Source organism: Anomaloglossus baeobatrachus, chromosome 5 (assembly GCF_048569485.1).
Source record: "Anomaloglossus baeobatrachus isolate aAnoBae1 chromosome 5, aAnoBae1.hap1, whole genome shotgun sequence".
NCBI classification, from domain to species: domain Eukaryota; kingdom Metazoa; phylum Chordata; class Amphibia; order Anura; family Aromobatidae; genus Anomaloglossus; species Anomaloglossus baeobatrachus.
Genome location: NC_134357.1, coordinates 385,217,041 through 385,230,942, shown reverse-complemented (window position 1 = coordinate 385,230,942; position 13,902 = coordinate 385,217,041). Strand labels below are relative to the sequence as shown.

The following is a 13,902-nucleotide window of genomic DNA, read 5'->3' as shown; positions in this document are numbered from 1 at the left end:
CATTTTCCAGATGTCCCATTTCTTTGCTTACATTTTTTTTGGGCACATTCATGGGTAAAAAATAATTAAATCAACTCCCAACTTATAGCCTTAAACATCCGCCATTCATCCTTCTATGGTATTGGCATTGCTTATATCTTGATCTGAGCTGGTGTAAGGAAGTAGCTTCACTGTCCTAACGTGGGTCTGTTAAATTTTTTAGGTATGATCCATCAGATTTGGAGACTTGCAAATGACATTTTAAAGAGTTAACTGTCAATCAAACATGACATAAAAATAAGGTAGTTAGGATTCGATTTCAGGATTGCCAAGAATGAGGAGCATTAAATCCATATTCTCAGGTGAAAAGCAGCATGAGAATGTGCAGTATCCTTTTGAGAGAGAGAGAGGAATGGTAGCATCGGAAAAAGATGAGTGTTATCCCCTAGATGATACAGGTAAAATATATCTTTGTACCGTGTTAGCCAGTAGAGAAAAAAAATTGTTTAAAAGAACTGAGACTGCTGAGTGGTTGATACTTTTTAAGTTTTTCAGTTAGCCATTAAAAAGTATCAACCACTGAGCACTCTCAGTTCTTTAAAACAATTTTTTTATCCCTAGATGAAGCCATTAAAGGGGTTGTCCTGTCTAAAACCACAAGTCTGAAGTCTTTCTATGTGACTGTAGACTTGTGAATCTTCACATTGCACACATTGTACACTGTAAGGCTATGTGTGCACTAGAAAAAGGATTTTTCTTAAGAAATTTCTTGAGAGTGAAGGATTAGCGCACCTGCATTAAAAAACGCACTAATAACGCACCGAAAAACGCATGCGTTTTTACCGCGTTTTGGTGCGTTTTTGGAGCGTTTTTTTGCAGGTTTGTCCCTGCATTTTTTAATGCTTTAACAGCAATAAATAATATAGATAATAGATACATAATCGATAGAGGGATAGATAGATCGATAGATATATAGATAGATAACGGATAGATAGATAGATAGAAAGATGGATAGATGAATAGATAGATTGATGGATAGATAATCGATAGATAAATAGATAGACAGATAGATAAATAGATAGATAAGGGATAGATGGATAGATAGAAAGATAATCGATAGATAATCAATAGATAGAGGACAGATCAATCAATCAATAGATAGAGTCCCTGTGAGGACACACTGCAGTTCTTGCGAGCGGTAATGTGTTCACATTACCGACCGTGAGAAATGACCTGTAGTTACCCCTGCAGCATCGCTCACTGAATGAGGCTGCATTGAGTACTGTCAGATGCGGCTGGAGCAGTCTGCAAGCGTCGTGGGACCTGTGTGGATTACGCCAGAGCTGTGTGTTTTTGGGGGGGTTAATAAAGTGGTGACACAGAGGGCTTTGTTGTTATTTTATTTAAAATAAAGCAAGGTGTGTGTGTTTATTCACTTACAGGTTAATCATGGAAGCTGTCTGATAGACGCTGCCATGATTAAGCTAGGATTTAGTGGCAGCTATGCGCTGCCATTAACTCATTATTATCCGATTGCCACCGCATCACTGCAATTGGGAAGAGCCGGTAACACGCCGGGAATGTCGCATAATGGATGCGACATTCTCTGGGCAGCTGATGGCTGATATTCTTGGCTGCGGGAGGCGGGGGGGAGGGCATTAACCATAGCCCTCGCTCTTCCCAGCCTCAGAATACCGGGCTGCCACTGTGTGTTTACCTTGGCTAGACGGTAAAAATATGGTGGAGCCCACATATTATTATTTTTTTTTTTTTTTGTTTTTTATTTTTAATATGTACGTTTGATTTCTATCTGCATTCTATATGTATGTGTCTGTGTGTGTGTGTCTGTGATCTGTGTGTATTTACTTTTAGCTCAGCTTCCTCTTCCTGTCATAATAACTTCACCTCCCTGCAAAATGCAGGGCGGTGATGAACATTATGTCCCGAAAAACGCAAAATAACGCGGGAATAACGAAGGAAAACGCAATGAAACGCACATAATTTGCTATATGTGTTTATTCCCTGCGGTATTTTATGATTACATTACAGTCAATGGAGTGAATAACGCAGCTACCTGCAGAAAACAAGTGACATGCCCATTCTTTTTCTCAAGAAAATCTACGGAGAGAATTTTCTTGAGAAAAAAACGCAGTGTGCGCACAGGGCCTAAGGATTCACCAGTGTCAGACCAAGAACGGCGGTAACGTGATATGCATATTTACGTCCACATTCCAACTAGATGGGCGCAAGCTCGCACAATGCAAGTATATTGAGTGAGACCGTGCCCATCTAGTCGGAATGTGGCCAGGACTATGCATATCACATACTCGCAGCCACGTGACCACCGTTCCTGGCTCTGACACTGGCAAATCATCATAGTGCATGCAGACTTGTGACTGCAAACTTGAGAATTTAGACCAGACAACCCCTTTACTATTTCTTGAATGTCAGTCTTAGGCGGGCTTTGCACGTTGCAACATCGCAAGCCGATGCTGCGATGTCGCACGCGATAGTCCCCGCCCCCGTCGCAGGTACGATATCTTGTGATAGCTGGCGTAGCGAAAATTATCTCTACGCCAGCTTCACATGCACTCACCTGCCCTGCGATCGTCGCTCTGGCCGGCGACCCGCCTCCTTCCTAAGGGGGCGGGTCGTGCGGCGTCATAGCGACGTCACATGGCAGGCGGCCAATAGCGGCGGAGGGGCGGAGATGAGCAGGATGTAAACATCCTGCCCACCTCCTTCCTTCCGCATAGGCGCCGGCGGCAGGTAAGCTGATGTTCCTTGCTCCTGCGGCGTTATACACAGCGATGTGTGCAGCCGCAGGAGCGAGGAACTACATCGTACCTGTCGCTGCAGCATAATTATGAAAAAGTCGGAGCCTGCAACGATGATACGATAACGACGCTTTTGCGCTCGTTAATCGTATCATCTAGCATTTACACACTACGATCTCGAAAGTGACGCCAGAAGTGCGTCACTTTCGATTTGACCCCACCGACAGCGCATGTGCGATGTTGCAACGTGCAAAGCCGCCCTTAGATCTTGACACTACCTTCTTCCCTTCTTCATACGTTGCAACACTATAGCATCTCACCCTGACCTTGCTATGTCTCGACGTCTTCTTGAGATCTTTTTAACTTGTGACTTTTCATGAAAACACCAAATAGTAAATTGCATTGCGATTTTATGACTTCACAGCTTTAATCCCCTCATAGTGCTAGTCTGATCCTCTCACTCTCATCATACACTTAAACCTGCAGACAATCTTATGTTACTTTCAGTACCTCAATATTTCCTTTTTTGCATTTGATCGACATCTTGTGCCCTTTTCACAGCCATACTTGTATATATTTTCTTGTGTGACCTTTTTTGTATATCTTCGTACTGTCCTAAAACAGATAAAAGGAAAGCCATCATTGTAACCAATATGTTCTTTCTTGCCAAGTCCTAGAACATGCTATGAGCTGGCAGGCTCCACGCAGCTTGGATTTACAGCGCGATATGGCGGCACAGAGGAGAGACGCTGAGCTAGAAGAGGCAAAAAGAGATCTGCAAAATGCTCAGCGCAGGGAGAAGCAACTAAAGGAAGATATCTTGCGGTTGGAAGAGGAGCTCAAACAACTTCAGGAGACCCGGGAGCAGGTAAGGGGAATAAAGACTTCTCCAGAAACTCTAAAATGTGAGTAGTGAATCTCTGCCTAAATATTTTCTTTTTTTTTTTTCAAAATATGGTTAATGCAGCCTTCTTATCTAATCTCTGCCCTGAGCCAAATTTACTGAAACTGACAACGAGATGTATTGCCTGACATCCACCTTTAAATGACTATGGCTGTACGGGCACACTCACATTTGTGTATAAATTGGACAAGTGCTATCCAATGTTTAATCTAATAGCACTATCACCAATATTATACTATGCAGCAGTGCCGATCAGCAATTTTTTTCTCATGCCAATTCAGCATGAGAAAATAATCACTGCATGCTGCGATTGTCAGCATATCTCAGATCACGTACACCCACACAAGTCTGTGGGTGTGTGCGAAACATTGGACTGCACTCAGATGTCATCTGAGTGCAGTCCAATATACTGTACACTGAGACAGACAAAGGAGAACATGGAGAAATTAATCTCTCAATCTTCTCCTCACCTCCTGTGATGTGAGAATCAGATCCCGGTGAATGACACTTGGGTCACACTCGCAGCAGAGTTTGAGCCGAGTCTCATTACCATATCGCATCTGATTCTTTTGCATGAAAGAATCATCGGATGCGATACCCAAGTGTGACTCCGGGCTTAGGTAGAGTATCCCTTACAACCAGCCTAATATGACACTGTCCTAATAGAGAAGGAGGAAAGACAGTTGACAGCCAACATGCTAAACATGCCTACATATCAGGCCCCATTCAAATTTTTCCAAATATTTAGGCATGGACCCTGAAGAGGACAATATAAAAATGATGAGCTTTGCCAAGTGTATGAAGCCTCAGGATCATCAGATAAGATGCTCACCAATATAACTGTAGAAAAAAAATAACTACCGTACTTATCGATCAATTGCAGCTAAGCAAAAGTTTACAAAACTAAACACTAGGGGGCGATTCATCAAAGCTTTTCTAGCAAAGTAGTAGCATGAAATGCTTGGAAAGGTCGTCAGACTTTTGTACAATGGAGTTGTCCAAAAATGTTGTGACTTTTGGCATTTTAACAACAGTTTGCAGTAAAAGAAATGTGAGGAGCCAAGGTAGGGCATGGATACTCCCAACCATCAAATTAGTAAAAAGGGATCACGTATCTTTTTTTCGGAAATGCTACTGATGAAATGAGGGTGCAAGTCTTAATGAATCGGCCCTCAGTCTTAGGCTATATGCAGGTACGGCCGCAGGTTTCCTGCAGCACCTCCCCGGAATCCGCAGCTATACATAGCTGCGGGATTCCAGCGGAATTGTTGTGGTAAACCTGCGTATATTCATGCGATTTACCTGCAGAACTCCCGGCCTCTATCTCCATAGTGCAGGGCCGGGATTTCCGCAGGTAAATCCGCAGGAATAATTGACATGCAGTTATGTGCGGCTGTGGGACATCCGCAGCATATTCCGCAGCCACACATTCCGCAGCATGGACACAGACACTCCCCACGTCCCATAGGGTAACATGGGGAGTGTTTGTACTTGCTGAAACCTGCAGATTTATCTAGAAAATCCAGATAAATCCGCAGGTTTTCCGCAGCAAAATCCGCAGGAGCAAGCTCCCGTGGGCACATAGCCTTAGTTACGGGTTCTGCCTATTTTGCCGTCACCAGTTTGGCTGAGACCACATGGAAATTGAAGTTTTTTTGATCTGTTTATCTGGTGTTCTGTGACGGCCATTATTGCTATGGTGCTGTGCCTGTGGGTTGGTGTGGCCTGTGACTTGCAGCATGGGTCTAGTGAGGCCCATGAGTCACCCCCCCCCCGGTGCGGTATCTCTTCTGCAGTGGTCACTGCACTTTTAATATTAAGGATCCATTAGGACCTGACAGTGGGCTCTATATATCCTGATGTCAATGTTAACTAAGAACCTTGTATTCAGTTTTGCCAATTCTGGTTATCTGTAAAAGATCAATGTATAATATTTGGATGTGCACTCCATGTCCTTTTTTTCTACAGTTACGTTGTACTCCAGGTGCATGGTGCCTTCTTGTCTCAAAACCATAATTAGAACAAAATATCTAATAAAAGACTGTGAATTGTGCAAAGTTTGCACAAAAAATTCCAAAATAAGCATTATGCACAGAAGAAACAATATGACAAAGAATAGAGTGGTCAGTCTATAGTTAAATAGGTATTTGCCTGAGGTCTGTACAATCTATGCAGTCACATAGGATTTAGGATTCATCACCTTTTGATACTGAGGAGGGACGTACGGCACTGGACCTAATTGGTGGTGCCCAGTGCCCTGATACTGCACAAAACCCTAAGGCTATGTGCGCACGTTGCGTACTAGCCCTGCAGATATTTCTGCAGCGATCTGAAGAGCACATGTGCGCTTTAGATCGCTGCAGAAATGTCCGTAGTGAGCGCCGATTCCATGCGCTCTGCCTGCAGCTCCTGCCATAGACAGAGCAGGAGCTGCCGGCAAAGCGCAGGAAAGAAGTGACATGTCACTTCTTTTTGCGCAGCGCTTCAGCAGTAGCCGAAGCGCTGCGCTCTGAGACGCCACGTGTGCACGGCCCCTGCACAATCTCCATAGACTGTGCAGGGGACGCAGGACGCATGCAGTTACGCTGCGCTGCAAAGCGCAGCGTAACTGCATAAATTTACGCAACGTGCGCACATAGCCTAATACTGATTATACTGATATACTCACCCACCGGTGTCTTTATCTTCTTTCACCACCGCTCTCGTTGGTCCCTGGCAGTTTGTTACCTGCCGGATCGCTCCAGTGTTTCATGGAGTGAGCCAGAGGTCACTCTTCAATGCAAGTCTATAAGAGCCTCATTTTGGCTCTCTTAGATGTGCACTGAAAGCTTGTGACATAACTTCTGACTTCCGGCCAGTCAGAAGTTGTGGCCACAATATGGCGCTGCAGGACTGGAGCAGCACTGATCAAAATGAAGACGCCGGAGATTAAGTATAATACTAATAGCTAGGACCTTATATTAATAATGTCACTCCAGTGCTGAAAAACAAAACGCTGGCGTGGTGCTTTAAAAAAAAGAAAAAAAAGTGTTAGTTGAAGGGGTATTGGGTAGTACAATTCACAGCACAAACTGGTGTAAATTTTAGTGCAAATCTATTGTTGCCAGGCTAGCCTTATTTGTTGACACACACAGCAAGGGGTGTCTAATTTATTTCGAAATGTGCACCTCGTTAAAAAAAAATGTTGTTCTTAATAAATTTCCAGCTTAAGCGGGCTTTACACACTGCGATATCGGTCCCGATATCGCTAGTGTGGGTACCCGCCGCCATCTGTTGTGCTACACGGGCAAATTGCTGCCCGTGCCGCACAACATCGCCCAGACCCGTCACACATACTTACCTGCCCGGCGACGTCGCTGTGACCGGCGAACCGCCTCCTTTCTAAAGGGGCGGTCCGTGCGACGTCACTGAGCGGCCGCCCAATAGCAGCGGAGGGGCGGAGCTGAGCGGGACGTAACATCCCGCCCACCTGCTTCCTTCCTTATAGCGGCCGGGAGGCAGGTAAGGAGAGGTTCCTCGTTCCTGCGGTGTCACACGGAGCGATGTGTGCTGCCGCAGGAACGAGGAACAACCTCGTTACTGCTGCAGTAACGATTTTTGAGAATGGACCCCCATGTCACCGATGAGCGATTTTGCACGTTTTTGCAACGATGCAAAATCGCTCATCGGTGTCACACGCAACGGCATCGCTAATGCGGCCGGATGTGCGTAACCAATTCCGTGACCCGAACGAGTTCGCATTAGCGATGTCGTAGCGTGTAAAGCCCCCTTTTAGTCTTTTATTTCCATACAGCTCCATCTTTGGAGAAACTAGACATTACATTGTAGATGGTGCTAGACGCTGGGTTCCCTATAGCCAAAATTAGGCACATCCTTAAAGGGGATGTCCAGTCGAAATCCATAATTCTGCTATCACTCTATAAGAGTTTAATATAAGAATATTAAACCATTCTCTCATACCAAGACGTCTAATAGACACCATAGATTACATCCAGAGGAACCAAAGATTCAGTTACTTGAGTAGCACCAACCTACTGTAAGACTCCATTGTCCCCACACATTGACACCACAGACTGTAGTATGTTGAGGTCATTCCCACAGGCAGCGTGCACTAGACTAAGAAGTGTATATGTAAGATTAAGTGATATTTTATTCTGATCTGTTCTAAGATGTTACATAATAAAGTAACTTAAGTAATTTTTGTGTCTCTGGGACTATAGGAACTGGCTACCAGACACACGCAGAGGGAGATGGCATGGTTGAAAGAGGTTGGAGATGACCAGTAAGTTTCCATTATATTAAAACTGTTCAATGTTGTGACAATACATGGATATTATGTTCATTTGTTTGACTAGAATTACTCACAGCAAGTTGGGCTGCAGTGTGTACATCGCCCTGGCCAAAAACTGATGCTCTAGCAGGATACAGCTAAACCCCCACTAAGTGAAGGCATCACAGGTGCAGGAGAAGCAGATCACACACACACCTTCATGGAATGGAGGGGAGGTGACTGCTAGATGATAAAACTGCACACAAGTGGCTTGCATAGAGCGCTGTTCACATGCAGATGACACAGTCACAAACCCGCAGCCTATTAGATAACGCCCTTCTATTAGATCAGGCGGGCTGCCAAGCCGTACTCCACTGTATATCATGCACGGCCAGACACTCTACAGTGCAAGGCCCAACAGAAAGGGGCCTGGCTGTATCCTGTACAAACAAAAAAAAATATGAGGTTTTTGTTGGTATTTATGGCCATAAAACGTAAGCCTACACCCTCGTCAAGGGACCTCATGTCTGTAGGTCCCTACACTAAATATAAAAAAAGCAACAATAAGAGGATAATGTCCTCCAAAAATCAAGTATTACTCACAGCAAGTTGGGCTGCAGTGTGTACATCGCCCTGGCCAAAAACTGATGCTCTAGCAGGATACAGCTAAACCCCCACTAAGTGAAGGCATCACAGGTGCAGGAGAAGCAGATCACACACACACCTTCATGGAATGGAGGGGAGGTGACTGCTAGATGATAAAACTGCACACAAGTGGCTTGCATAGAGCGCTGTTCACATGCAGATGACACAGTCACAAACCCGCAGCCTATTAGATAACGCCCTTCTATTAGATCAGGCGGGCTGCCAAGCCGTACTCCACTGTATATCATGCACGGCCAGACACTCTACAGTGCAAGGCCCAACAGAAAGGGGCCTGGCTGTATCCTGTACAAACAAAAAAAAATATGAGGTTTTTGTTGGTATTTATGGCCATAAAACGTAAGCCTACACCCTCGTCAAGGGACCTCATGTCTGTAGGTCCCTACACTAAATATAAAAAAAAAAGCAACAATAAGAGGATAATGTCCTCCAAAAATCAAGTATTACTCACAGCAAGTTGGGCTGCAGTGTGTACATCGCCCTGGCCAAAAACTGATGCTCTAGCAGGATACAGCTAAACCCCCACTAAGTGAAGGCATCACAGGTGCAGGAGAAGCAGATCACACACACACCTTCATGGAATGGAGGGGAGGTGACTGCTAGATGATAAAACTGCACACAAGTGGCTTGCATAGAGCGCTGTTCACATGCAGATGACACAGTCACAAACCCGCAGCCTATTAGATAACGCCCTTCTATTAGATCAGGCGGGCTGCCAAGCCGTACTCCACTGTATATCATGCACGGCCAGACACTCTACAGTGCAAGGCCCAACAGAAAGGGGCCTGGCTGTATCCTGTACAAACAAAAAAAATATGAGGTTTTTGTTGGTATTTATGGCCATAAAACGTAAGCCTACACCCTCGTCAAGGGACCTCATGTCTGTAGGTCCCTACACTAAATATAAAAAAAGCAACAATAAGAGGATAATGTCCTCCAAAAATCAAGTATTACTCACAGCAAGTTGGGCTGCAGTGTGTACATCGCCCTGGCCAAAAACTGATGCTCTAGCAGGATACAGCTAAACCCCCACTAAGTGAAGGCATCACAGGTGCAGGAGAAGCAGATCACACACACACCTTCATGGAATGGAGGGGAGGTGACTGCTAGATGATAAAACTGCACACAAGTGGCTTGCATAGAGCGCTGTTCACATGCAGATGACACAGTCACAAACCCGCAGCCTATTAGATAACGCCCTTCTATTAGATCAGGCGGGCTGCCAAGCCGTACTCCACTGTATATCATGCACGGCCAGACACTCTACAGTGCAAGGCCCAACAGAAAGGGGCCTGGCTGTATCCTGTACAAACAAAAAAAATATGAGGTTTTTGTTGGTATTTATGGCCATAAAACGTAAGCCTACACCCTCGTCAAGGGACCTCATGTCTGTAGGTCCCTACACTAAATATAAAAAAAGCAACAATAAGAGGATAATGTCCTCCAAAAATCAAGTATTACTCACAGCAAGTTGGGCTGCAGTGTGTACATCGCCCTGGCCAAAAACTGATGCTCTAGCAGGATACAGCTAAACCCCCACTAAGTGAAGGCATCACAGGTGCAGGAGAAGCAGATCACACACACACCTTCATGGAATGGAGGGGAGGTGACTGCTAGATGATAAAACTGCACACAAGTGGCTTGCATAGAGCGCTGTTCACATGCAGATGACACAGTCACAAACCCGCAGCCTATTAGATAACGCCCTTCTATTAGATCAGGCGGGCTGCCAAGCCGTACTCCACTGTATATCATGCACGGCCAGACACTCTACAGTGCAAGGCCCAACAGAAAGGGGCCTGGCTGTATCCTGTACAAACAAAAAAAATATGAGGTTTTTGTTGGTATTTATGGCCATAAAACGTAAGCCTACACCCTCGTCAAGGGACCTCATGTCTGTAGGTCCCTACACTAAATATAAAAAAAGCAACAATAAGAGGATAATGTCCTCCAAAAATCAAGTATTACTCACAGCAAGTTGGGCTGCAGTGTGTACATCGCCCTGGCCAAAAACTGATGCTCTAGCAGGATACAGCTAAACCCCCACTAAGTGAAGGCATCACAGGTGCAGGAGAAGCAGATCACACACACACCTTCATGGAATGGAGGGGAGGTGACTGCTAGATGATAAAACTGCACACAAGTGGCTTGCATAGAGCGCTGTTCACATGCAGATGACACAGTCACAAACCCGCAGCCTATTAGATAACGCCCTTCTATTAGATCAGGCGGGCTGCCAAGCCGTACTCCACTGTATATCATGCACGGCCAGACACTCTACAGTGCAAGGCCCAACAGAAAGGGGCCTGGCTGTATCCTGTACAAACAAAAAAAAATATGAGGTTTTTGTTGGTATTTATGGCCATAAAACGTAAGCCTACACCCTCGTCAAGGGACCTCATGTCTGTAGGTCCCTACACTAAATATAAAAAAAAGCAACAATAAGAGGATAATGTCCTCCAAAAATCAAGTATTACTCACAGCAAGTTGGGCTGCAGTGTGTACATCGCCCTGGCCAAAAACTGATGCTCTAGCAGGATACAGCTAAACCCCCACTAAGTGAAGGCATCACAGGTGCAGGAGAAGCAGATCACACACACACCTTCATGGAATGGAGGGGAGGTGACTGCTAGATGATAAAACTGCACACAAGTGGCTTGCATAGAGCGCTGTTCACATGCAGATGACACAGTCACAAACCCGCAGCCTATTAGATAACGCCCTTCTATTAGATCAGGCGGGCTGCCAAGCCGTACTCCACTGTATATCATGCACGGCCAGACACTCTACAGTGCAAGGCCCAACAGAAAGGGGCCTGGCTGTATCCTGTACAAACAAAAAAAATATGAGGTTTTTGTTGGTATTTATGGCCATAAAACGTAAGCCTACACCCTCGTCAAGGGACCTCATGTCTGTAGGTCCCTACACTAAATATAAAAAAAGCAACAATAAGAGGATAATGTCCTCCAAAAATCAAGTATTACTCACAGCAAGTTGGGCTGCAGTGTGTACATCGCCCTGGCCAAAAACTGATGCTCTAGCAGGATACAGCTAAACCCCCTATTTTTTTTGTTTGTACAGGATACAGCCAGGCCCCTTTCTGTTGGGCCTTGCACTGTAGAGTGTCTGGCCGTGCATGATATACAGTGGAGTACGGCTTGGCAGCCCGCCTGATCTAATAGAAGGGCGTTATCTAATAGGCTGCGGGTTTGTGACTGTGTCATCTGCATGTGAACAGCGCTCTATGCAAGCCACTTGTGTGCAGTTTTATCATCTAGCAGTCACCTCCCCTCCATTCCATGAAGGTGTGTGTGTGATCTGCTTCTCCTGCACCTGTGATGCCTTCACTTAGTGGGGGTTTAGCTGTATCCTGCTAGAGCATCAGTTTTTGGCCAGGGCGATGTACACACTGCAGCCCAACTTGCTGTGAGTAATACTTGATTTTTGGAGGACATTATCCTCTTATTGTTGCTTTTTTTATATTTAGTGTAGGGACCTACAGACATGAGGTCCCTTGACGAGGGTGTAGGCTTACGTTTTATGGCCATAAATACCAACAAAAACCTCATATTTTTTTTGTTTGTACAGGATACAGCCAGGCCCCTTTCTGTTGGGCCTTGCACTGTAGAGTGTCTGGCCGTGCATGATATACAGTGGAGTACGGCTTGGCAGCCCGCCTGATCTAATAGAAGGGCGTTATCTAATAGGCTGCGGGTTTGTGACTGTGTCATCTGCATGTGAACAGCGCTCTATGCAAGCCACTTGTGTGCAGTTTTATCATCTAGCAGTCACCTCCCCTCCATTCCATGAAGGTGTGTGTGTGATCTGCTTCTCCTGCACCTGTGATGCCTTCACTTAGTGGGGGTTTAGCTGTATCCTGCTAGAGCATCAGTTTTTGGCCAGGGCGATGTACACACTGCAGCCCAACTTGCTGTGAGTAATACTTGATTTTTGGAGGACATTATCCTCTTATTGTTGCTTTTTTTATGTTTGACTAGAATAAAAAAAAATAATTGCCTTGGGATAAAGGTAATTCACTCTGCACAGTGCAGGCTTTCATCAAAGTAATGCGTACCTCCCAACTTTCCAACAGTCCGAAAATTGGGGAGCTGTTTTGGTTCGTCTGGGGTATTTCCCGACTTCAACTGAATTTGCCTTCAGAACACAGACACAGTTTAACATAAGGGTGGAGTAAGGAACCATCAGATTCCTGCTCCACCATACTGTCTATGTAGAGACTAAAGGACCTTCAAGGATTTTCACGGCACATGGCATTTTCAGGGCTTGTGACTGAGCAGAAGAGCCCTCCTCAGTCAGGAAAACAGGTATGTAGGCAAGTAGGATGCTCGTATAGAAGCAAATACTTTCTGGGGTGGGGGTTGTGGATGGCATCATACTTTGCTAGGTTTTGGGAGGGCATCATACTGTATTGGAGGACTGTGGGAGCATCATACTGTGTGGTAGTGGAGCTGAGGGGGCAATATGCTGTATTGTGGGACTGTGGGGAGCATCATACTGGGGTGGGGTGAATTATACTGTGTGAGGGTACTATAGGGGCATTACTGTGTGTGGTTGCTGTGAAGGCATTATGCAATATCTGAGGACCTGTGGGGGTATAAAACTGTATGGGCATCTGTGGGGGCATTTTACTGTGTGGAGGCATTATACTGTGTGTGGAACTGCTATATGAGCATTACACTCTGTGTGTGGGGTGCTGTGGGGCAATATACTGTTTGTGGGGGGGGAGGTTGTGGGTGCAATATACAATGTAGAGGCATTATACTGCATGTGAGGGTGCTGAGGGGGCATTATGCTGTGTATAAAAATGCTGTAGGGGTATTATACTGTGTGTATATATTTGGGGCTGTGGGGGCATTATATATTGCGTGTAGATGCTGTGGGGACTCAGCTAGTCCCGGCTCTACTGAACTTGCATCGGTTGTCAATTCTGATGTATACGCTGTAGGATCTTGTCATTGTACGGGGACATTGAGTATCATACTGTATGATGGATATATGGGAGCATCATGCTGTGTGGGTGGGAATATACTGTCCTAGCATTATACTGTGTTGGGGCCTCGATGGGCATCATACTGTGTACAATGGGAACTGTGCCGGCCAAGAAAGTAGTATACACTAATGGGCTTTACTAGGAGCACTATTTCTGTATAAGCATATAAAGGACTGGGCGAGGTTAGGGAAGTGGCTTAGAATAAATAAAAACAAAAATCCATTGGCATGCTATGCAGTATATGTCCCTCTTTCCTAACTTTTTAATTTGAGAGCTATGGTAAATGATTCCCATTTAT

At 45.2% G+C, this 13,902-nt stretch overlaps 1 protein-coding gene across 1 annotated transcript in view; it reads left to right on the top strand.

Moving 5' to 3' along the window:
* The window catches only part of TBKBP1 (TBK1 binding protein 1), a 109,199-nt gene that overhangs the window by 43,587 nt on the left and 51,710 nt on the right, over positions 1 to 13,902 (top strand). Inside the window, exons 5-6 of the mRNA XM_075347649.1 lie at positions 3,428 to 3,624; positions 7,881 to 7,942. Coding sequence (XP_075203764.1) covers positions 3,428 to 3,624; positions 7,881 to 7,942 — 259 coding nt within the window. The remainder of the gene's footprint in view (positions 1 to 3,427; positions 3,625 to 7,880; positions 7,943 to 13,902) is intronic.